Genomic DNA, 26326 nt, shown 5'->3' with positions numbered 1-26326 from the left:
ATGCTCTGCAGACACTTCCTTATAGCCAGCAGAAGATACTTATCAGCTCTGTGTTTTCAGGGGAAAGGAGGTAGGGAAGATTCTGTGCACAGGATTTGTCTCTTCATTGCCTGGAGAAGAGGAAACCCTTCAGCTGCTCAGTACCTGAGCCAGAGCCTGCAGCCCTGAGTCTGTGCTGCTGATCGGCAGTGCAAGAGGCTTGGCCACCAGATGTGGCAGTGCAGGGTGTGGTTTGCTGCTCCAACCAGCACAGCCTTAACAGTGATGTTTTGTGCACGGACATAGACCTGCTCCTCCTGCTCCCTCAGGCTTGTGCACTGAACATCATCATAGCAGGGAAAGAAGCTGCTATCACTGGCCATGTGACACTCAGTGAAATATGAGAGAGGGGCCACTGCAGATGAAGTATGTGAATAGAAAATCCCCTACATTTGGTTACTTAGAAACATACAAAGCACAAAAAAATAACTTGGACAGCCCCTTTAATAGTAACTATTGCTCTATTAGCCTGGAACTCGTCAGAGGAATCCAGTCTATTAGAGAGAATGAACAGCTTCCCTCATCTCAGTGCAGCAAAAGCTGCGTCAGATGCCATGGTCACAACTGACCATGGCATCTGAAGGGTTAAATTTCTGCAATCAACATTATCGGCAATCACAGAAATTAGCACTGGCAACTATAGGTGCCTGTGGCACTCATAAGCAGACGCCATTTTCAAAGACCGGACTTTCGGAAGTTCTGGAAAGGGTTAAACCAAACCATGTGCAATTATTACATGATGCATATTACAAATGGCATAATTTATCATCAGTCAATGCATAAGCTTTATTTGCAAAACTCAAATTCAAGCACACCTCTAGATATATTCTCTTTGGACCTGCTCATACTTCCTTTGGGCCCACTCAGACACACCTCTAGATACATCTCCATTGGACTCCCTCATGCACACCTCTAGATGTACTCCCTTTGGACCCTCTCAGGCACACCTCTAGATGTACTCCCTTTGGACCTGCTCATGCACACCTCTAGATGTACTCCCTTTGGACCTGCTCATGCACACCTCTAGCTATATTTCCTTTGGACCTGCTTATGCACACCTCTAGATATATTTCCTTTGGACCTGCTCATGCACACCTCTAGATATATTTCCTTTGGACCTGCTCATGCACACCTCTAGATATACAGTACTTCCTTTGGACCTGCTTATGCACACCTCTAGATATACAGTACTTCCTTTGGACCTGGTTATGCACACCTGTTGATATACTTCCTTTGGACCCGCTCATGCACACCTCTAGATATACTTCTTTTGGAAGTGCAGCTTTCATCCATACCTCTAGATATACTGCTGATTTGTATATGTCCTCATCTTGTAATTTAACTGCCTGTCCTCTTTATTTGCATATGAAAGTTGGATAAAGTTGTCCTCATTTCCTGACTATATAGTTCTGCTTGTCCATTGAAATCAACATTGTTCTTGGATTCATCTGATAGAAAAGGATGTGCAGATGTTCAGTGCTACATGGAGAATTCATTGAGGTTACTATTTAACTAGTCGCAGCTTTGTAAGCCACCTGAAACAGTGTGCCAGATCATGGAAGCAGATGTGCATTAGATTACATTAGTTAAGGACTTTTCATGCTCCATGTATTTGCCTTTTTATTGCAGATGAATAATGACTTTGTGTCTTACTCATTGAATTAGAAACACAAGCCAACTAGTGATATTGAACTGCAGGTCATCTGCGATAGATACAGTCTGTATTCGTTTATTTCATCCAATCTCTCTCATGTCTTTACATGGGCAAGCAAACACTTATTAGCAGACTGTTTTCTGGCATTTTTGAAGACTTGTACTGGTTTGCCAAGTTTTCACTCAGCTTGGATATATTACCACCATTTCATTTAGTAATTGGAATGGAGTCTATAATGTGATGAATCACTGAAACACGTCTTTCATTAAGCTTTAATTAAATGTATAAAGGGTTGAGAATAAAATAATTTGGATTGACCGTCTTTTACTGGGCAAAGTCCGTCTGCAATATTCAGAGCAATTTCACATTTCTGTACAGTTATGATTACCATTATGGTAAATTCAGAGACAAATAGGTGACACCAAATGTTGAATATTTAAAGGCTATGTACACCTTCGGGGGCATTTTTTTTAATTATTGCATTTTACATTTGGGGCTGAAAATTATTTTTTCAATTGGTCTTTTTTTAAACTATTGAGCTGTTCTGTCATGAACTGTTAACTGTTTTTCTAGTTGTGTGCTTCCTACTTTCACTTTGTGTCAGTCATCTAATAACCCTTATCTGTAAATTACTTAAAAGTCATAAACACTTACTTAAGCCACATTGTTTATCAGTAAGATAAGGGTTGAGTTTTGACTGTTTATAAGGTCTTAGAGCATAGATAAAGAGCGCATCAGCTCCCTGCCTGATGGAAAAGAGAGAAAATGCAGATCCTGCTACTAGGGCATCTCAGCTCCGTACAGAAAAAAGGGTGCCATATTTTTTTATTAAAGACCCATTGAAAAAATGATTTGCTCATAATGAGTACAATGAACTAATAAAAAAAATATCCCCAAAGGTGTACATAGCCTTTAGCATCATTAGCTAACATATGGTATCATACAGAAGTAATAGAGGGGTATTACAGATAAGTATGAAACAGGGGCGGACTGGGCCGGGGGGCAGGGGGGCAATTGCCCCCCGGGCCTCTGTTGCCTCACTTTCCCGGCTGGCCGGCCCCGAATCAGACTGTCACAGTCACTAAGGGCACTGCCCCCGCCGCCGCTGTTGCTAATACTACTTACCTGCTGCTGCGGAGGGAGAAGGGGAGGTGTGCTGCCGGCAGCCTATCAGAGAGGCATTCGGCATAGGCGCAGTGGAAATGTCTGAGCAGGGAGCGGTCAGACATTGACTGCGCCGAATGCCGCCGAATGCAGAGACGAACGGCGCAGGTGCGAGATTTCGGACGCCAGAAGCAGGGGGAGGATCGATTTCACTAGGAGATGGGCGTGGTGGAGCGAGGAGCTGGGTGGCAGTTTATGAAGGTAGACGGAGCCTCTAGGTGCTGATCGCTAGTGTCTGAAAACGAAATGTGTGCAAAGCAAGTGGTAGAAACCTTTTAACTTCAATGTGAAGGAGCAGACGAAGCCATCCCATTGAAGTAAATGGGGATCGAGGAGCTGTAAAACATCTGCTTGCCACTGCAATGTTGACGGGCAGCAGGTAAACAATGAAGAGAATTTGCACAAACGCTGTGTTCTCTTCAAACAGCTCATCAGTAGGGGGCCAGAAGATGGACCTCCGCTGATCTGATACTGATTAACTATCCAAGCGCTGCATTCTCTTCTAACAGCTGATCGACAGGGGTGCTGGGAGTAGGACCCCCTCCAATCTGATATTAATGACCTATCTTGAGGATGGGTAATCAATATAGGAAACCAGCCAACCCCTTTAAGCCTAATATGAAAGAAATGTGCAAGATGTTCAGCATTTGATAAAAGGAGACATTTCATGCACTTGACTCTTTTAATTCCTTTAGTTGCTCATGATGCCCACAGTAAAATGTTAAAGCTGGATAATTTAAAAATCTGGCATTCTTTGGTCTAGAGGAACTCTGGAGTCTGAAGAGGATACTGTGTATAGTAGTACATAAACGGTATACAAGTGGAATAGAAGGGACAGGTGATTGCTTCATGGGGCTTCCAGTTGACCACTACTGAACTGTAGTGTCTCCATTTCTGTATTGTGTTTATCACATCAAGATGCCAAATATGTTTTGCCTTTAACTGTACATTTATTTTAGTCATTTTGATCTAAGTATTGACAAAATCTACTCCCACCAACAGTCTTAAAATTAGATACCAAGAATAGAAGAGAATGCCACCAGCTTTGTCTACAGGAACTTTGTGTAGAACAACAAATAAACAGGAAAACACAAAAAAGGTTAAGAAACCACATAAGAAACCAAGAGAAAACCAAGAGAAAACCAAGAAAAGCCAGCTTGATTTAAAAATAAACATCACAAAGTGACTGAACCCTGGAGATCCACTTACAGTATGTTGTGGAACATTCTCCATGGTTTGTTTACGCCTGGATGTACTGTACGTCTGCGTGTATCGCTGTATGGAAATATTCTACTTCAAGAACCATTGTATGGATGTTATCCATTTACTGACAAGAGAATACTAACTAACTTTATTTTATATTATGTCATATTTGATAATCTTATTACCATATAGGAATTAGTGGTTGAGATCATCTTATGCAAATAAATACCCACTAAAAACATCCTAAATCAGTGGTTTTCAGAAAAGTTGTTCTTTCTCTTGAATTGTCAGTACAGATCTTGCAACTATTATCTAGTTATCATGTAGCTCTGAAAATTTGCTCAAGGAAACCATGCATACTTCATCGAGATGCTGACCTGGTGGTAGAATCCAAACCCCAAATCCCTACTATGGCAAAGTGATATTTGCTGTGCCACCCTACTGCCTTAAAGGGGTTATCCATATATTTTTTAAACCCAGCATTTATGGTATACTTTCTTTCCCTAACCTTTTCTATACCAGGGCTGCTGCTTAAAGGAGTATTGATGATCTATTCTCTGGATAGGTCATCAGCATCTGATCGGTGGCACTTTGATGAGGCTGAGGTGCGCCTAGGTCACGTGACCAATAGTCGTGATGTCACTGGCCTAGGGTAAACAGCTAGAAGGCCCTGACACTCAAAGGAGCTCCGGGGCCATCTCAGACAGCTGATCAATGTGGTTCCTGGGTGTCCCAGACCCCCACCCATCAGATTTTGATGACCTATCTAGAGGATAGGATAGGTCATCAGTTTAATCTTCCCCGATGTCAGTTTATCTGTTATTCAGTATACAGTAATTTACCTATGGGGACACTTTGCTAGAAATGAAAAGGCTAATGAGTTTCATAATTGCTTGTCTTAGAAGATAAATCATCCATGTGCCGCCATATGTGTAGTAAACCATTTCTATATCTTTGCAAGCTCAACACAGTCCCTGTGAAAAGTACAGTATAGGTCATGTTTCCATTTTCCTCACGTTTGCTATTTGACTGGCTCTGCTTGGAAATGGACTTCAGATTGGGCGTCGATACATACTGTATGTCTGGAGGGTCTTTTGGATCTGCTGCTGCACTCTTCTCATTTTATATACTCCGGGTACAGTGAGCTGATTTCTGCCCAATTTAAATATAGGACCATTTTTATTTCTTATTTCGATAGTTTCCATTGCATAATGTGTTTCTGTGGAATTTTCACCTTTACAATTACTTTATTTAGCATTTTTTACTGTGTAATGCTTCAGATGGCAATAAAATGAACAAACGGCACACTGTGGGAGCGATACCACTCAAAATTCTATTGCACCTGCTAACATTTAAGTGTATTTCCGTACTTATTTAATTCAGGATGTAAGTAAGGGCATGCCAAAAACAGGAAAATAGCATTAGAAAACAATAGCGTTGACATAAATGGCTGGCAAATGACAACACAAAAGTGCAGGCTGGGCATGAAACAGCAGACACATCAGAAGCAGACCTGTTCTGTATGCACTGTGTTCTTCTTATTCCCTAATAATGAAATTAATTACACATACTACACAGATGGAACTGGACAATTCTCTCCCCTTGCAATCCCTTTGCCCAGGGATGCTCAACCTGCGGCCCTCCAGCTGTTGTAAAACTACAACCTCCCACCATGCCCTGCTGTAGGCTGATAGCTGTAGGCTGTCTGGGCATGCTGGGAGTTGTAGTTTTGCAACAGCTGGAGGGCCGCAGGTTGGGCATCCCTGCCTTTGCCAATGACCCCTGTATATCAATATCCATAATGTACATAGAAATAATATGTATGCAAAAAGCAGTACTGGATGTATCTGAGGGGCCTGTAGATCCTGATGGGTCAGTGTAAGGGGCCAGCACTCCATGACCAAGTACTCTACAAATAGGCACTCTTCCGTAAGCGCTTATAGCTACACCACTTGTATTTGAAGGGGTAGTCCAACTTTGAAACTACCTTTGGCAGCCCCCCGCCACACTGGGCCTGTGGAAGGAAGCATGCTTACCTTCTCCCCATCACTCGGTTCCAGCTCCTTCAGTTCACCACACCTCAGTTCCCTGCTTGTCACCTTCAGGAGAGGATGGGGGACATATGTGCCCAGCAGTAACATGCCCCCCACATGCTGCTTATTAGTGATGAGCGGCAGGGGCAATATTCGAATTTGTGATATTTCGCAAATATTTTGGCGAATATTCGCCATATATTCGCAAATTCGAGAATTAGTTATCTCAGTCATTATTTTCTTGATTACGTAAATCGGCAATTGAAAAATTTGCAGTACGAAAATTTGCAGTACTAAGATTTGCAATCGACACTACTCCTAAAGTCAAAGATATTGCAGCCTTCTCATTAGCCCACAAGCTAGAAGCAGGGAGGGATCATGTGTACGGTTTAAAAAAAAATCTTGAATATTCGAAATTACGAATATATATCACTATATTCTAAATATTCCCGAATTCTCGAAGTGCCGATATTAAAGATAAAAATTCACAATTCGAATATTCGTGATCAACACTGCTGCTTATTGCATCAACCAAAATTTTCCTCTGAATCAGAGGAATAGGGGAACCATCCTCCTCAACATAGTCCCCTTTTGCTGATAGAAAGTGTGACCCTGGCAACAAATCTAGCCCAATCTGGTGAGAACAAAAAAGAATGAAAACTACCACATAGTGCACATAAATTATTTATTTTATGCACTTATATAGCGCTACTATATTCCGCAGCACTTTACAGACATTAGCATTCAACTTACCCCAATGGGGCTCATAATGTAAGGTCCCTATGTCTTTGGAGTGTGGGAGGAAACCAGAGTACCCGGCGGAAACCCACGCAAACACGGGGAGAACATACAAACTCCATGCAGATGTTACCCTTGGTCGGATTCAAACCTAGGACCCCAGTGCTAACCACTGAGCCACCGTGCTGCCAATACTTATATTTCTCATAACTGGTTTCTCCTCGTGCACTCCTCTTTGTGAGGGACTGAGTAACTAGTAGATCTCCAAGTTGTAATCTGATTTGAATATCATGATTACAATTACAGGAGGAAGTACAGCTCTGGAGCACAAACTGCCGATCTACTTCGTTAAATAGTGCACAGGTGGATAGGAATATTCATATACAAACACATTTGTTATTATTTCAGCAGGTCCACTTTTTAATTTCAGAACAAAGTGTACATTGTCACCTATAAGCTTTCAGAAGAAGATAACGGTAAAGGCTGATGAGACATTCCTTTCAATTATAGTTTTTCTTGTTTTAGGTGTCTGTTGTGACAAGTGGACCGTACGCATACAAGTGAGTAAAATTTTTATACTATATTTTAACTTTTTGAGGTACTGTAGAAATTTTGTGGAATGACCAAGTGCAAAGGCTGCCAAATATTTCACAAGAAACTAATCAAGATCTGTGGGATTAGTGGCATCCCTCGTAGGTTATATGTAGTGTGCATGCCCTCCACTTTCAGGCCAGCTATTACTTTCAATTTGCCATGTTAAGGTATAGTTTTCAGTTGAGTATAATCTTGAATTATTAGCATCTGTTCAGATGTGAAGTATGTGATTTTGCTGTGTTAGTCTAGTTGAAAAGCATATCTTCGTACCTCCAGTCACCTATTATTAGCATACTGCTGAGGAGGCACCATGTGTAACTTTCTATGGACTCTTGTAGATTCAGTGGACTGTCCCTTTACGCTGCCTATACACATTAGAAGAAAGTCAGCCAAAATGGTTGCTGTAGTCCGTTTTATGAAGACTAACCAATGTCTGCCAAGTAGATGACTGGTCATGTTGGTTGGTTTTTTTGTTTATGTCCTTATTGGTCCATTTCGGACTGATCCTTTACAAGTTTGTTTTTTACTTGGTTTATTTTTAAACTTCCAGTTCACTCTGGCTATGGATGATCTGCTACATTCTGGATGATCTTAATCTACATACCAAAAGAAATTACTTAAACGACACCTGCCAGCATTATCAACCCTATTAAACTAGACATAGTGTCTGGTAGGGTTGATCCTGCTGATTGATCTCGTGAAAATCAGCAGCAGCATTCCCGAGGAAAAAAAACACTTATTTTTTTTATACAAACAAGGCTTTAGTGCACGGAGGGTGAGTCCTAGCCCCTCTATGCACTTCAGCTGCTCAGCTGTCAAGTGCTGGCCACTTCCGTCGGTGCACCAAAGCTCTTATGCACAAGACAGGTATAATTTAATCAGCAGGATTAACCCTAACCCTATCCGATCAAAAGTAAATAATACTTATTTAAGCATTAGCAATCTCTGCTTTCTGTTGAGTATTTCACATGACCAAAAATTATAAAGCCATTTAGCTTTATTTCAGCTCATATATGGCTGTGTCTGGCTGTTAGCCTCCATCAGGGGAAACTATGGAAATGAAGAATGTATGGAGTAGAATTTGGGCTGACTGCATCCCTCCTTACTCCTCATACATCCTCGGCCAAGCGAGTATGTGTTCTGAATGGGGACGGCTGCTGAAAGACAACTTGGTGACATATCTACCCTGAGAATAAAAGGATGTTAACATTCAAAAGCCCGATCTTTCTTTCCTCTGACCTCTGCCTTAATGGGAAGGTCGGGAATCCACCACACTCTAGATCAGGGATCAGCAACCTTTGGCACTCCAGCTGCTGTGAAACTACAACTCCCAGCATGCACACATACTTGGCTGTTCTTGTAACTCCCATGGAAGTGAAAGGAGGATTCTGGGAGTTGTAGTTTCAGAACAGCTGGAGAGCCGGAGGTTGCTGATCCCTGCACTAGATGGTCTTCAAGTCCTCCTGCAGTCTACGGGTTTTTTTTTGGCCAATGGTTAGCTAATGTGTTTGGCCAGCTTTAAGGGTTAATTGTGGTTTCATGCCTGAACCAGATTTCATTTCCTTATCTGAATCAACAACTTCTTCTTGAGCATTTAACACCTCTTAAAACAGTGTTTGTGTAAAGCCAATTACTGCTTATCCTGTGCATATCGCCCATAGCCCTACTAATTAGGAGATGAACATGTGGGGAATTATGGCTTTTAATATAAATATGTAAGGGATGTTTTAATGGCCGTGCACGCCATAGGCGACATTATAGGTTTATTTCATGTTTCAACAATATTTATTTTGTCTGGAATACGAGACATTACGGGGCAAAATTAATATTTTTGACTTCATGACTTTATCTTGTAAAGTTATTTATGATGTGCCTGAGCCTTTCATATGCAATTATGCAGCAGTTCTCGGAGGTCCCCATTTGTTTGCATTGCACCCAAACGTTCCTTTGAAGATCTCTTTCCATTAAATGGTTGTTTTTACATTTTGAATTAATTACAACATGCCACATTTTCCAGCAAGACCATTTGTTATGAGGCAGTTCTTGCCATTTTGCAGCCACAAGGATGAAGTAATGGCATGATGTATGACCCATTACTAACCTTAACTGTATGCTTCATGTATATCCCTTTGTAGTTGGCATTAGCACTATTAAATAGCTCATATATATTCTTTCTTCTTACGACCGTTATGGAAATAATATGTGCATGGTTGAAGAACTGGTAGAAGTGGTAGAAAGAGACTATCTGAGCAGGAACCTCCAGGTTTAGAGGAATATGATGAAACCATGTTCACATGTTCAGGATTCTATCAGGAAGTACAGTAGAAGCAGATTCCTGGCTTAAAGAGGACCTTTCACCTGGATATCCTTAATCTAATTATTATCCTACCTTATAGTGTGGCCGAAACTGATCCTTAATCAAATTTTTCCGCTGTGGTCCCCATATCTTTTGGTGCCTCATATGCTAATGAGGCTACTCGGTTATACTAGGCATCTCCTGGGCGTGGTTATCTTCTCCCTGGCTGCAAGCGCATCCAATCAGAGCGCCCCGCTATTAGCCAGGGAGAAGGAGCTCAAGTTCTCGCCGAAGAAGGAGCTACGATTCTCGCGAGAACTTGAGCAGTGTATAATGTGAGCAGTGTATAATGTGACGGAAAAATGAAAGAAGCCAGCAAAGGAGGCAATATGGACAATCACAATACATTAGTAAGTACCTTGTATTAACTTCCTCTACATGGTAAACACCACTTTCTGAAGCGAGACAACCCCTTTAATGGTGATTGTCCCTAGGTAACGTGCAGCCGTGAACATATTTTCAGATTTGAACTGGTATGTCCTATTTTGGCACAATGTTGTCATAAAATACCAGGGTGTGTTTTATCATATATGCAGGCTGAATATTATCAGATGCCATTCATAATTATAGCAAATGTGGGCTACTTTTATCCTGCAATTTACTCCAGAAATAATATCATGAATGAACGCCAAGTCTTTCCGATGGTAAAATATAGAATTGTGCTGTGCCATCACTATTTGTGTTTCTTTAGGATTTGGCACAGCACATACATTATACTGCCGAGCTCTTTTTATATATACTGTATTTGTACAGCTGCACTCGGTCACATTTAGTTAGCACAGCACATCGAGATGGCAGATAAAAAAAACATGCACTTCAGATAAAGGATAATTATTAGAATGAATGTCTATGCCACTATTGTCTTTGATGAGTGCAACACAATGCAAATAGAGGAATAGTAGATATTTTCTCTGGAACATTTTTTGGTGACCTATCTATACGAACCAGAGGACCTTCTACTGTACATTCAGCAGTCAAACTATAAAGTTCACACGCGTATGGATCTAGACACGCTTGCATTGGTACAGATAGACACCATTGTGCTCATCGTAACTCCTTCTGTGTTTGCTCTTTTTATGATATTTTTGTTGGAAGAGACTGGAAAGAGTAAATGAAAGGTGTGCAGCTGCTTTTTAAGTTAGCCCTCGAGACTTTTGTTCTGTATTTAGTAATCCATCCAGTATTTTAGGAATAAGACCATCTTGGTCTTTATCCCTAACATCTGTTTGAACTTTAGAGGGAAAAAGGACATCTGCACTGGAAACGTAGCTTCATTTCAAAAGTCTGGAAAATAAAAACGCTACAATATCACTATTAACTTCTCAAATGGTTTTGTTCCAGAATGTGGCATTCAGTTATTCTTCACATAAATCTACCACATTTTTTCAATGCCAGTTTTCTAATAGGTGTTCTCTCTGATGGTGTAAGTACAGATGGAGGACATGGGGCACCAGTCTGTGCCCCAGTGCAGACATTCATTAGCAGGGCACATGCATAGTCAGAAAGTAGAAAACTTTGCAACTTTAAAGCCCTGCCCACTTTTTTCAATGTATTTGATGAAAAAAGTGGTGCAAGGGTTTCATGTATATGATATTCGGATCAAATGGCATGTACTTTCACTTTGTAAATACTAAATAATCTGACTATTGAATGCTCTAAGAGACCACATAACGCTTTTTCACTTATTTTCATAATCCCTACAAGGATTCTGGTCATATGATTTGTTTTTAACTGTGGCCTTCTGTTTGCCACCCCATTGGTACAGTACTCTGTCTGGCTTCCCTAACTAATGCTCTTCCCCTAAAGCCATACTGCCTTTGGAGGTCATCGCGTGTCACTAGGGTCTATTTCTTGGATTCAAAGCTATTAGCTTTTATTGAAGATATATGGGTTAGGCCCTGAGAAAAATTTCCTCTGATGGACCTAAAAAGACCCAGTCTGACATTGGTCAGAATTATATCTGTGCCATATTCTTTCTAGTTATAATGAATTTTTTTTTTTACATTTTTTTTTACAATGTTAGACAATTTCACTGACTGTTCCAATAATTTTGGTCTGCTACACAAAATAAAATGAAAGGATAAAATATTCTTGCATGGCAGGGACATGAAGCCCCTACAAGTGTGCAAGTATCTAAGACGTGATAGCCAGCTGCAGTACTCACTATAGCTCGATACATGGTCCCAATGGATGGTGTCAGGGGCATGTGGGCGTCATACAGCAAAGGAAAAAACATAGTAGTAATCCAGTTTAATGAAAGCTCTTACTCATAGAATAAGAGCTCTCGTTAGCTCAGAACACATCAGAAATTCTTCTGTCCTGTCCGTATGTGCTTTATAAGGTACTTCAATAAAGACTCCATTTTATACTAAAAGAAGATGAGCTGGATTACCTCTGCTTTTCTCCGGGTCGGTATTACCTGTGTAGCGTCCCCTTGAAGTACTGTATTCTGCTCAAAATTGGTTCTAGTGGTTATTACTTGCATTAGAGAATAACACTTTTTTCTCATGTGGAATCCCTGAGGCAAAAAAACTGAGCATAATCCCATAGCAGACTATGACCTATTATATTTGTATTGGGTTTGGTTCTATAACTAAGCCCTGCAGCCCTCTTTTAGTACCATTATCTATTACTACTCTGTTTTAACATTAACAGGTATTTTGCTTATTTCTTTTTCTGGAGAAACAGCCTGAAAATACATTTTTGAATTTGATAGACCTTTATGTTTCGTTCAACCGTATTGTTGCCTGTTCCTGTTAGGGTTGTGATCTATAAAAGGGCACAAGGTGTACATTTTTCTTTCGTTTTTTTCTCTTTCTTAACATAATAAGGCTATTAAAAATAAGGCCACTTGGAAAAACAAGACATGCCTGCTTCCTTAATATTAATTAACTCGTTTATTATTGATTGTATTGGTCAGGTTATATTGCTTGTAATGTAATGAAAATACTCAGTCGAGTCACCTTACTATGACCAGCAGCTAAAGTGCAGCACAGACAGCAGCTAGACAGACAGGCCAGGGGTGACTCACTAAGGTCCTGGCACTGGTTGTCACAAGTATCTGAAGCCACGCTGACTGTACTGCATCCCACAGCTGTGGGGGAGGATCCATACAGCAAACACAACGATTGGGGTGGTCCCACAGATGCTCAGTTTGGTTCAAGTCTCGGGTGTTAGGGGGCCAGGGTAGTACTTGAAAGTCTTTGTCATGCTCTTACAATCAATGTTGGACATTTCTTGCAGTGGGACATGTCCCATTGTCTTGCTGGAAGATCCCATTCACTCCATGGAAGATAATCAGCATGGATGGGTGTACTTGATCTGCAAGGAAGTATTCATACTCAAATCAGTAAAGAGTGCCTTCCACGTGGATGAGTGGACCCAGAGAATGCCACAGAAACATTCCCCAGACAATAATGCTGCCACCACCAGCTTGCCTTCTTCTAGCACTGTGGTTGCAGTGTGTTTGTTCTCTGATGCATTTTGTCTGACATGTCAGTGTCCATCTGTTTAATGAAGCAGAAAACGTGACTCATCAGAGAAGGCAACCCTTTGCCAATCAGCAGAGTCCAATTCTGATACTGCCACCAAAATGGAAACCTTTTCTGCCAATGCAACTTTGTTAGTATAGGTGCAGTGACCATCTGTCCCATACGCAGTAGGGTTCATTGATCAGTTTTTTTTAGACATGTCTGGTAGTCCCCTGGTTCATTTTGGTGGTGAGCTTCTGCACTGTAGCATGTCTATCCACCCTCATGCATCTTCGTAGCCGATAGTTACTTGTCACATCAATGGGACATGGTGCTCCGCAGTTTCCATGTCGTTTATTTGCAGTGGTGCCATTTGTGCACACACAATACACTTTCACCACAGCAAAACAAGAACAGTTCATAAACTGCGCAATTTCAGATATACTGCCACCCTTGGCCCGAAAGCCAATAATCATCCCTTTTTGCAACTCTGATAAATTGTCCTTTTACCCATGACAGTAACAAAGAATATGTGTGCAGACAGCCTATCGCACACCTTATGTACCCTCCAAGCCAGCTCATGACATGTGACCTTCCTGCATGAGCTACACAATGCCAATATCAAAAGCAGGAAGTGGTCATAATAATGTGACTCGACTGTGTAGTCTGACCAAAGCTACAATATAATGTTCCTCTACTGCAGGGATGGCCAACCTGAGGCTCTCCAGATGTTGCAAAACTACAACTCCCAGCATGCCTGGACTGCCAACAGCTATCAGCCTACAGCAGGGCATGGTGGGAATTGTAGTTTTACAACAGCTGGAGAGCCACAGGTTGGCCATGCCTGCTCTACTGCCTTAGCACTTGGGCTTCTTTCTGAGGTCCTTATATAATGTTCCTCTACTGCCTCAGCACTTGGGCTTCTTTCTGAGGTCCTTATATAATGTTCCTCTACTGCCTCAGCACTTGGGCTTCTTTCTGAGGTCCTTATATAATGTTCCTCTACTGCCTCAGCACTTGGGCTTCTTTCTGAGGTCCTTATATAATGTTCCTCTACTGCCTCAGCACTTGGGCTTCTTTCTGAGGTCCTTGGTGAGTACAAAGAGGTTATTCAGTGACTGGAGTGTTTATATGTCAGAATAATAAAAAATTGCTTTTATATCTATCCACATTTATCCTTTCTTTGTGATGCATACACTGGGATACAAATAATCTTCTACAGAATCACTTGAAAAATGTTGGATATGTGCTGTCCAGTGTAAGCAGTCATGTAAACTGGCAATGTTCTGGTGCCCGGGCACCAGCTTTCTTCTCTCATGTAATTATGAAATACAATTAAGAGATGATTAGAAAGATACCATGGGAAAGTTTATGCCCGCATTATATATTGAGACTAGTGACCCTGTGTACTACATGTGATCCCTACTATATCTGTGACTTCTTTTGATTTTGTTCATGGGCCAGTTGAAATACAGCTTATGTTCCAATAATAGCTAATTAATGTAGTATTTTCATCATGCATCATATGCTCTAATGCGACAGTATGAGGCTGAGATATTTAATCACAATACAGCTTCTACAGCAGGGAAAATGTAACATTGCATGGTACCCATTCAGATTAAAGGCTGACCATCTAATACATGGTCATGTAGTGCCTGGCAGAGCTGTGGAGCCTGTCTGTGAGAACATATGACATTGTTGGGACAAATCCTTCAATAATTTATGGTAAGGCTATATTAGTCCTTATATTTCGAACCTCAGCTACTACAGGAGCATCATGGCAGTCAACAGTTACCCCACAACGCTCACCATGACATGTCTTCATCACATCCAAGTGGTATCACAGCCAAGAGGTGAGGTGTCTACAAGCCACAATGCTTCCCGGAGAATACCAGCCTCAAAATGCTAAAAGACCACCAGCCACCACTCCACGTAACATTGAGCCCAGCATCAATATTCATTTTGAACATGCAGAGCTCTACTTATCATATATACAAGTCTTTTTTATTGAATGCTGTGTATTCTGTAAAAGAGAAGATATGGATGTATTAGTCTCTGGCACCGGGCACCTGTTTTGTCAATTGCAAGGGCAGGTGATTCAACCTTTGTTAATGGCATAAGTTTTAAAGGATGTTTGTCAGCTTGTTTTTGCAAGGCATTTAGTGGCATTTAGGTCTTGCATTGACAATTAAAACAGTACCTCTACTCTTGAAATCTGCATGTAGTAGAAAAAACAACCTTTTCAAAAATATGCAGATGAGATGTTGAATGCTCCAAAGGAGGGACTAGCCCTTCGAAGCACTTATTTCCCTGGTTGATTGACAGGGCCAGGCATCTGTATCCTGCTCCTGCCTGGCCCCCTCATCACGCTCCTGCACCGTGTCTCTGAATGGCACCGCAGAGAAGAACTGTACTGAGAAGAACTTAGTTTAATGTGCGAAAACAAGCTGACAGTTTGACCTTTAGTGTCCAGAACCATGTGTTGTAAATATGTAGCATGGTATTTAACTGGTTAATTGTGGCATGAACTTCAACAGCTTACTAAAGATAACCTGTCACTACTTCAAGAACTAAAAATTGTGCACATTACTGCATTGCTGTCAGTTCCCTGATCAGTTCATTGTTAATTAGGATGACTCCCATTTTCAAGACATTTGACCCCCAATTCCAATATTCTGTGTGCCCTACATGCAAATGGATTGCCATAAAGGCAGCACAGCTTGACTTTTGGGTGGAGACTTCTTCCAGAGCGGTCTGACTAAGCGTGGTCTAGCGAAATGAGGTAGACCTTGTAAGACCATGTTGTGCCATTATAAATTGAAACCACAAAGCAGAGACAGGTCCGTTGCACATTGGACACCAGCAGAACCCGACAGACCCCATTGATTAATTGGACACCGCCTGCTGTTCATGATGGAGAGACTATTATAGGAGCAGAAAAAAAAGGGGTGGATGAAGTGATAGTATTCCCTCCACCTGTCCACCATGGCTTTATATTTTTTTTTTTACCTTCCAGCCGACATGCAAATCAATACAGCAAGCCCATACTGGATAAGTTATGCCAGCCCTGACCTGTACTACAAATATGTACAAAACAGCTAATTGGGCTGAGTCCATCACCAATTCCTTAATATTAAAATGATTAAATATTCAAATATTAAAATTACCGATAAATAAAATTAATATTATCCCACAAAAAGCATTTCTGTGCAAGGAATAATCCATTTCAAATGAAGAATTATTGCAATATACATGCAATAAAAATATTGTTGGTTTTTTATGTACATTACATTTTCCCCTGGTAGCGCCCCCTGCTGTCTATTTTCTTTCTGGTCCACCTTCTCCCACATTCAGTAGTGGACTATGGGTGGATTTACACGGGCAGATAATTGGGCAGATTATCGGGAACAAACGTTCCTGTGAACGCTCCTTCCCAACAATCTGCCTGTCTGAAGGAGCAGCAGATCACCCGATGAACGAGCAAAACGCAGGCAGGTAAATGATCATTTCTGGGCAGCTGATCGTGCAGTCTAAACAGCGATCTGCTACCCACAAACAATGCAACTGTATGAGGACCAGTGATCACAATAGCGATTCCGCATCCTACTGTGAAGGAGATTGCTGCACAGCTTCCTTCCTGTCAATCTACTCCTCCTCGGCGCGTGGAACATGCTCATTAGATTCCCTGCTCCCTTCGCCTCCCCTCAGTGCTGGACACCTTTCAGCTATCATCTGTACGTCTACGTTCTTAGAAATATATATCAATGTCTCTTTCTAGACATTAGAGAAGGAAATTGTAGGGGCATTGCATAAAATATGTATTTCTAGGGCTATATGTCAGGGACTCTTTTCCATGCAGAGGTGGAAGGGGTACTGTACTTGCTAGGAGATGCAGGTGCTTCATTTTCTCACGTGAGCTACTGCCTACCCACATAAAAGAAAGAAAATTCTCCAGATAAGTGAGTAAAAGAGTTTTAAACTCGTGTGATAGCCCTTTTTCGTTCAAGAAAAAGGAGGCAAGAATGTGTGTGTGTGTGTCTAATATACATAACATGTAACTTCTAAACACAGAAACTGTATTTTTGTTACGTCTCTTTATGAATTCCTTAAAGAATTTATTACTGTTCCAACTCATTTGATTTCTGTGTCACAGATGTATATTGCCCCTTTAATGTGCATAGTAGTTCACAGTTAATAATGCGGCAAGTTCCCTTTATATGGATCCTGTGGGAATAAACTGATTTTATTTGCTGTTTTTATAGGCATGACAAAAACTGATATAAACCCTCTATGTCTTTAGCACATTGCCTTGCGTGCTGAAATGCTGTTCCCTGTGGTTAACATCAGATGACAGTATATTTAGTAACATTCAGCCCGCCATTGTGTGCACTCACACAGTATTCATGAGATCAGGGCCTCATTGATACAGCTTGCCTATTGCACATGGGTCTAGCCTGACACTACAGTAAATCTGTAAAGGAGGAAAACGTATTTGAGCATCCCATCAAAGCAGATTTGTGGTTGGAAGATCAATATCCTTACATATGGATGATAAAGCGTTGCAGACTACTCTGTCTTCTGAAGCGAGCCTCTTAAAAATGACTGCTTTGAACTGTTGAACTTTAATAAGAAGGGAACGCTCTGAATAAACTGTGGGTTGGGATGAGGTGATCCTTTGCTTGGAACTTAGTCTCTGAGTAACATAAATCAAATATGTCATGATCTGGAAAGGCAGTGAATAAAATAACAGTGCCTGTTTTTTTTTTTCCTTTTCCCTTTGTTCTTTCCTTGACCCGAAACCTTTGTGAGCAATTATAATTATCATTTTCAGGAAATGTCACCTGTCGTGAAAACCAGAAGCAAATGAGTCTGCGAGCAAAGCTAGTTTGCCGTCATGAATTCTCACGCTTCCATTATGTGAGATGTTTTGTATATAATAGCTGTGTTTTATTACGTTTTTTTATGAAGAAACACTCCACCATTATATATACTAATCACGTGCTGGAGCAACGTTAATCTACTCCATTACCATGTAACATGTAGCTTTTTATTGTGTTTTTTCATTACATAGATTTGTTGTTAAACTTGCATTATCTTCTACTGTACTGTACTTTATGCTATACAGTAGAGGTCTCCAACCTGTGGCTCTCCAGCTGTTGCAAATGTATAACTCCCAGCAAATTATCTGAAATTAGACTCCCTACACCAGCTGAATCTGTGAAGGACAAGAAGTACCTTCCAAGAGCTGGGTCAAAGGCATCTCATCTAACCAACTAGTACACAGAACTCCAACACAGTTGCATACATTTAGTCATTAAAGACTCTTTAATGGGTCTGATGTTGACTTTCAGAGTGGCTATAAGTGGCACTAGAAAGACCGGTTTCTTCCATGAGAACGCCCCTCAAAAAGAAGCCTAAAAACACAGTTGAAACCAAATTTATGTAAATATACATTAAATATGAATGAACTGGAATTGTCATTGGGAGGATGAAAACTATTCTTAAAAATGGACTTTGAGTAAACTATTCTGTAGACTTACTGTCACTTTCAAGATGACCTGACTAGTAGTACAGTAGGTGGAATATATTACTGGTCCAAGATCAATGTTCTCCAAGAATACAGAGACAGCTCCTTTGCCACCATCATGGAGAAGATTGAAGTTTCACTTTATTAAAATGACAACAAATCTGTTCTGAAGATGTTTAAAAAATTACCTTCATGGGAAGACGCTTGATTTGTACCATGTATGAGTTTAGTGCCTGATAAAGGTCCTAGTGAGTCTATATTGTCTAAGGTCTAGGTTATTGGTGGAAATATTAAAGGTTCTCTGTGACAGCGAACATCTGCAGTAGAAAATTATATTTTTTACAATCAGTTGTTCCAACTATAAAACACAGCCACTTGACCACTGATCATTTCCGAAACATCAAGACACATTATCTGATTATCTATGAAAGGAATAACAACGTGGCAATTTCATTCTCTCATGCAATGGTTATAGATTGTGTATTGCAGTAGAAATCCCAGAAGAAATGATTACATGTTGCTCTCCTGTTACCAGGCTTCTCAGATACTTAATTAGCAGGTATACATGTGTTTTTCTCTTCCATCACTTGGTCCCATGGTAGTGCCACATAACCCTAATGTAACTGTGCATTTCTCTGCCTTGCCGTCTACACAGAGCTCTGGTTTTCTGCTTCTGAGGACTCGTTGCTATATTTTTCTTTTACTTAGCACAATGAGTTTGAGTAAGGATTCTTTCAAGTATCTTTTTTCACTGAAGAAGTGACAGGATCTCTTTGGCTTTTCACCTGGTGCTGAAAATGAGGCTTTCATCGAGTATCATTGAAATCATTGCCTGCTGCATCCTCATCTTTTCGAGTTTACTGGGAAATGCCATACTGATTTATTGCACATGGAAGTGCATTACAAGACGCCTGCCAACATCATTTGCCCTCATTTTCAGCCTTGCATTTGCTCACGTACTGAAGAATATTGTAGTCAATGCTATTAATATTATATTCAATGCTGGACTGGTCCCTAATCCTCTTGTCTGCAAAATTGGATTGTTTGCGGCATCGTTAACTACTAAACTTGAGATCTGGTTCACATTTTACATGGCTGTCTTCTACTGTGTGAAGCTCAATCGAGTTGTCCATCCGCTGAGGACACCTCCTAATGGCAAATGGCGCAGGCATCATCTAATAGCTGTGCCTGCCATGTGGATCAAAGGAATTGTAGCCTGTTGCCCTTATCTAGTTTTTGGGAATAATGTGCCACGGCAAGCTCTGCTCAATGATACTTACTCCGTCCATTGCAACTTTCTTCATGAAGCATGTAGCATTGATTTTCCAAATACTACATTTGCATTTTATTATAACCAGATCTTCATGGTCATCACTGATATAATTCCACTAGTGATTTTATTTCTGGTCAGCCTTCGCATCATCGTTCTTTTTTATGAGCAAAAGAAAGCAACTTATGGCAATATCTGGATCGGACATGACCCTTCAGAGACTGAGGTCCTACGGGCTTCCAAAGTGCTTGTACTGTTGATGTTCCTTGTCACTGCCCTGTGGGTTGCCCATTTTGTCCTTGTCTTGCTTTTGAAGTACATAAGGTCATGGTATTTAGCCTCAACTCTGCTTATTGTGCTGTTTTCTGCATATTCTAGCATTAGCCCCTACTTACTTATGCTAATTAACTACAAAATCAGTTTGCAAATTAGGTCACTGAGTTCCTTCTGCTGTGCAAATAACAAACCTAAGACTTTACCCACTAGCAGTCAAAAATCCACACCAGAACCACCAGACACTGAAGACTGATCTCATTATAAGGCTACATGCACAAGACAGTTGTTTTTTGTGTCCGCAAATTGTGCGTCCGCAAAAAAAAACGGATGCGGCATCCTTTTTTTTGGAGGATCCGTTTTTTTCCACAGATCCCTTGTAATAAATGCCTATCCTTGTCCGCAAATGTGAAAATAGTAGGACATGCACAATTTTTTTTGCTGAAGGGAAACACGGACAACGGACGCGGAACACAAACGGATGAACTATCAGCATTTTTTTGCTGACCCATTGAAATGAATGGGTCCCCATCCTACCTGCAAAAAAAATGGAACGGAGGCCGAGAAAAACAACTGTCGTGTGCATGAGGCCTAAGACTGTAGCATTCTTTATATTTGAACAGTGAGTGGCCCTTTTAATGACTACGTAATCTGCAATGGCTTCAGTTTGGACTTGGAAATAAGCATATATATAATAATGTAATAATACTGCTTGTTTTTTGATAATCATAATATACAGTAATATGCTGTAGTATTTTATGTAGTAATGGAAACCTGCCAGGTCCACTATAAAAAGGTGGGCTAAAGATCACATAATAATGGATCCCTCAAAAAGATCATAGTGGATGATAATGGATCTGTCATTCCTTTTCTAGGGTCTTGTAAAAGCAAAGTCATGGCACCAATGGGAACATGACCTTATTTGTTCTTATGGACTTCACTTTGTAGATATTTTTGCTATTAGTATAATATTAATAGTTTTTGTAATTAGGGAGCATATGTTAACATCTCACTTGTCCACACAGCTTCCAATGTACACTCTAGCTAGACGAAGGCTGGTATATGTCAGTATACTGCACAAACCCCCCCCCAGTATAAAATAAAATAGTAGATTGTGCTATTTCATATATTTGTATCCAGTAAAAAACATACATGTTAAATTTATACATTTTTTTCCCCAATGGAACACTGTTGGTGATAGAGGCCATTGCATGACATCAGAGGCATCTATTTACTGTAGATGTCATGGGATGTTACGACTACTCACCCATGCAAAACGACAGGCCATGAGGGGGCATACTGGCATTCACAGGACCCTTGACCTTAGATGAGATCTTAAGGGGGAAATCCACGTCCACTCTCACTTTCACACTTGCCTAACGCTTTTGACTACCAAGCAATGAAGCGAACCTCAAATATGTCCACATAACCACACACAACACTGCCACCATCCGTTAGTAAAGCCGATGGAATGCCCCAACAGGGTTACATAAAGATAACAAAAAAGTACATACAGACAAGCAAACTGTACAGAAATAAAAGGGATACAATTTGTTTGTGCTTCATTTGGTGATAAAAGCAGAATTGCGTTATGGATTCCGTTACCACGGACCATAACGCAATTCTATGACGGAATGCATAACAGAATACCTTTAGAGGCATTCCGTTATTCATTCCGTCATAATAGAAGTCTATGGGCTGCAAAACGGATCCGTCCCATTTCTGTTAAGAAGGAGAGGACTCCCCTGCATAACGTAAATGGGAAGGATCCGTTATGCAGGCCATAGACTTCTATCATGACGGAATGAATAACGAATTGGTCCGTGGTAACGGAATCCATAACGCAATTCTGCTTTTACCACCAAACGAAGCGCAAACGAATTTCAAACTATAAAATTGGCTCATCTCTAGTTACAATAATTAATTGCATACCAATTAGATCTTTGAGGGGTCCACACTGGGGAACAGAACAGACCTACAACTAGGTGTCTTTCCGGGATCTGAACCATGTGTGGTTTACAGTATGCCATTTTTAAAGGGTCTTAGCCAGTGCCCTTTCACTCCTCTTTTAGTCATGTGACAGGAGGCTAGCTAGTTACATGCAAAAAGTGGTTGTATTATTCTAATTTGAGCCAAAACTTCTTGTAAGTATCTCTAAGAAGGATAATGGGACTGGCAGGTTTTACAGGATATTTTTACTGACCCACGCATACCAAACACAAATATGAATTGATACTTTCAACCAATATGTAATTTGATAGGTTTCCTAAGGCTGAAAATCCTGACATTTAAAGCCAAAAAGGCCCCACGTTCCAATATCATATAAGGACATAAGTTATTAATTACAAAACCTGAATTATGACAGGGCTGCTTTTGAAGTGTCCTCTGGTCTATTGATACCTACAGCAGCGTTGGGTGGTAGCCCAGAGATGTACGTCTGTGGCATGCATTAATCCCATTAGCATCTCTACATTACCTGGAAAAGCAGTACAGTTTGGTCTGTTCATTTTCCATTAGCAGCTCTGTGATAACTTAAGTAATTACTCTCCCATCCAAAAGTTTTAAAGAATTGTCCAAAATTGGACAAAACCCAGCAAAGTTTGGGAAAGGAAAACAAAAGGCCCATTTATTTACCCAGTAGACCCCCGCTGTTCTAACACTTCTGCTTCAGTCTTTCCCGTCAATTTATTATTATTTTTTAATGGAATTTATCAGTTCTAGATAAATGTTGTCATATCGCAAATAACCTTTTTAAGAACTGTACATAACATTAAATAAAATACTGTTCTGTCATTCTGCTTTAAATATCTAAATTAGACGTTCATTTTACAATATATAGACGTGTACATAATTGAAGAGGTCATGTCGCCTCTCCTGACAGGAGCTGTTTTAGTAACAACTTATGTTTCCATGTAATAATTCTGGAGCATCTATTTTAGTGTTGTACAGTTCCTCTATTATTCCTACTCAAGCTTATAAATGAATTCTCAGCAGTCTTACCCCAACTGGTAACACCCAGATAGACTTTTATTGCTGACTGCTGGCAATTCGTTTATAAACTGCTAGTTGGAATAAAAGAGGAATGGTACAATGTAGAATCCTAAGAATAGATACTAGAATGGTTATTATGTGGGGAATGCAAGTAGTTCTACACGTCTATGATGCTTTATCTCTGCATATGCTCGATCCACTATTCAGAACAGTTTGAAAGTTGTGACATCCTCCATGAAAGCTACAGTAGTACTATTCAATGGCCCAGTGCAGCAAAGGTGGTGACCATGCAACGTCTCTGATACCTGCAGAACCATAGGCACATGTATGGATCACATTTTGGTTATTCGATTTGAAACAGTACAGTAAATATACAATGAAATTACGTGACTTGGCTTTCCAAGTTGACAAAGTTTAGAACCTAACTAATGTTTTACTCCTAGAGCAAATTCCATATGCTAATATACTATAGTGCAGTGACCTGTTTTAATACTGTAAATTTGTTGCATATAAAAATGTATAAGATGGTTTCCAAGGTACAAAAGGAATATAATATATAATAAAATGTTATTTTATTATTTGGCACAGTTTCCTATTTTCCTCTCACATTTGCTTCTGTCTAACTCAGCTTGTTAGTCTAAATTGTCTCAGTGAAAAGCTGAATTATTTATGGCCTATGATACATTTTATTGGAAGCAAGTTCAGTTTTTTTCATAGATCATTTGTAACCACAAAAGTCTGATTTTCATAAGAAAAAAATCCTATGTGGTCTTGACCTAGTCCAGAGTTTCCAGTATTACAGAGTAAGGGCTCATGCACACAACCGTATGTATTTTGCATTCCGCAAAAACAGATCCGCAAAAAATACAGATGAAATCCGTGTGCATTCTGTATTTTGCGGAACGGAACAGCTGGCCCCTAATAGAACAGCACTATCCTTGTCCGTGATGCGGACAATAATAGGACGTGTTCTATTTTTTTTGTGTATGGGAAATACGGACATATGGAAACGGAATGCACATGGAGTAACTTCTGTTTTTTTTGAGGAACCATTAAAATGAATGGTCCGCAAAAAAAAAACGGAACTGGCACGAAAAGAAAATACGTTTTTGTACATGAGCCCTAACTCACAGCATATGTATGCTCTTTCCAGGATAGCGGAGACATTATACATTGTGAAGATGCTGATAATTACATACAAGTAGAGTCTGGCAGATAATACAGGTATTAGCACAAAAGAGTTCTTGGTAGAGATGAGCAAATGAAATCTAAACTAATGAAATTTGACTCTGACATTTGAATTGCAAATTGTTGGTTCCATTCAGACAAATCTTGGAGTGAGAGAGAAATTAAAGAGGCTCTGTTACCAGGATCAACCCTATTAAACCAGGGTTCATGTAGCTGAGTAAACTGATACCTTTATTATTTTTTTTAATTTATTATTAAATTTACATTTATTTTTATGCAAATTAGCCATTGTACATCTCTCCAAAACACGGCTACCTAAAAATAAAATAAAATACAGGTATAATTTTACTCAGCTACATCAACCCTACCAGGCTATAGGTTTAATAAGATTGATCCTGGTGACAGGACCTCTTTAATGTATTAGAAGAAAATTAGTTGTAGGAGACAGATTTGGCCAAACATGAATCAAAATTTGAGCGATTCACTCAACTCTAGTTCCTACACCTTTTTGCACATTTTTCCTATCTTCTATCATGCTCTAGTGACGTATGAGAATGCCACACCAGTGGAGGATTTCTCTTTAATGACCCTCTGAGATGAGAGGATAGCCTTACAGCATAGCTTAGATACAGAAATTTCTGTCCTATTATTTGAAGGGCATTTTTTTAAGCTCTTTACGCCGCTATTGTGGTATAAAAAAAGTTGCAGTTTATGGCACATGTGTGCACCATAATTTGCCACTGTCTGAGCAAGTGCAGAGAAAAAGGGGACATGGTGTAGCAGGAGGGTGTGTGGCTTCATGCCGTCTGCCACATTCACTATAACTTTTGCCAGAAAGTGGCGGAAGTTATAGCTAAGTCTATGCCAGCCTGTAGCTAGCGTAGACTTCAGTGGCTGGCATGCATCAGGACATTCGTCTCTTAATAAATTAGATGCATCTCACACTAGTGCAAAAAAATGAAGACTGGCATATGGATGCACCAGTCTTGATATATCTCCTCCACTATGTTTAGAAGAGGGCTACAGCCTGTTAAGCTGGTCATAAATGTTTGTTGAAACTGCAGGTTTTGGCAGGATCCACGGACCCTTTAATGTGTGTGGGACCTCTCGTTTCTCTCTCAAGCAGCAGATGTCAGAGTTCATAAGGATCAGGCAAGTTGGATTTCAGGTGCCGTCCTTTTGGTCTCAGGGACATACACTTCTGCCAGAGGGGTTTTTCTCCTCTCACCATTCAAGACTAATGAATGCTTGACCGAGCCAAACATACACGTGTAGAGATGGGTAGGAAGAGATACTGCAGGTCTTGAGCATCTACTGTCTATGGCCAGCCTTCATCCTAAAGATCAGGGGAAGTCCTCGACAACCCACCAGTATTTATCTATGTTACATTGATCACTCCTGTGTAATAGACATATGTATAGCATAGCGAGGTAACAAAGTATTTTTTGCAATTAATTGTAAATTTACACCAGGATAAGAAAGCCAAAATCTGGTTATTAAACTACTTAATTTGGATCGCCCCAAAGTATTTCTCTTTCAGTGGAAAAGTCATTATTTTCTGAGTAAGCTATTTTTGGAATCCAGTGGCAGTTTATAACCTGGAGCCAGCCTCTAAGTTTTTTCACAGCCAAAGACATAAAATACTTTCTGGATGCTCAGATTGACTTTCAGTCTATCTGCCCAAGCAGAGCAACACGGCCAAGCAGAGAGCTCAGTCCAAGGCGAAACGGAAATACAAGGCTGAAGTATGAAAAGGATTAAAGTTTGTGGTGTTAGCTTCCCCTTGGGATGAATCCTAAGTAAGAAACCTCAAGTATACCCTTTCT

General features: G+C 40.3%; 2 protein-coding genes across 4 annotated transcripts in view; both read left to right on the top strand.

The window, feature by feature from the left end:
• The window catches only part of LOC122924616 (synuclein alpha interacting protein), a 231610-nt gene that overhangs the window by 49802 nt on the left and 155482 nt on the right, over positions 1–26326 (top strand). For all 3 annotated transcript variants that reach the window (XM_044275887.1, XM_044275889.1, XM_044275888.1), the window contains exon 2: positions 7357–7391. The gene's annotated coding sequence lies outside the window, so the exon portion shown is untranslated. The remainder of the gene's footprint in view (positions 1–7356; positions 7392–26326) is intronic.
• Positions 19576–20577, top strand: LOC122928989 (taste receptor type 2 member 1-like). Its single transcript, XM_044282362.1, has one exon. The coding sequence runs from the start codon at positions 19576–19578 to the stop codon at positions 20575–20577; it is 1002 nt and encodes a 333-aa protein (XP_044138297.1).

The sequence above is a fragment of the Bufo gargarizans genome, chromosome 1 (assembly GCF_014858855.1).
Source record: "Bufo gargarizans isolate SCDJY-AF-19 chromosome 1, ASM1485885v1, whole genome shotgun sequence".
Taxonomy (NCBI): Eukaryota; Metazoa; Chordata; class Amphibia; order Anura; family Bufonidae; genus Bufo; species Bufo gargarizans.
Note: the sequence above shows the minus strand (reverse complement) of the source record. Positions and strands in the feature narration are given on the sequence as shown.

Excerpts from the sequence above, each read along its gene's own strand:
- LOC122928989 (XM_044282362.1), top strand. The coding sequence starts at position 19,576 with ATGAGGCTTTCATCGAGTATCATTGAAATCATTGCCTGCTGCATCCTC.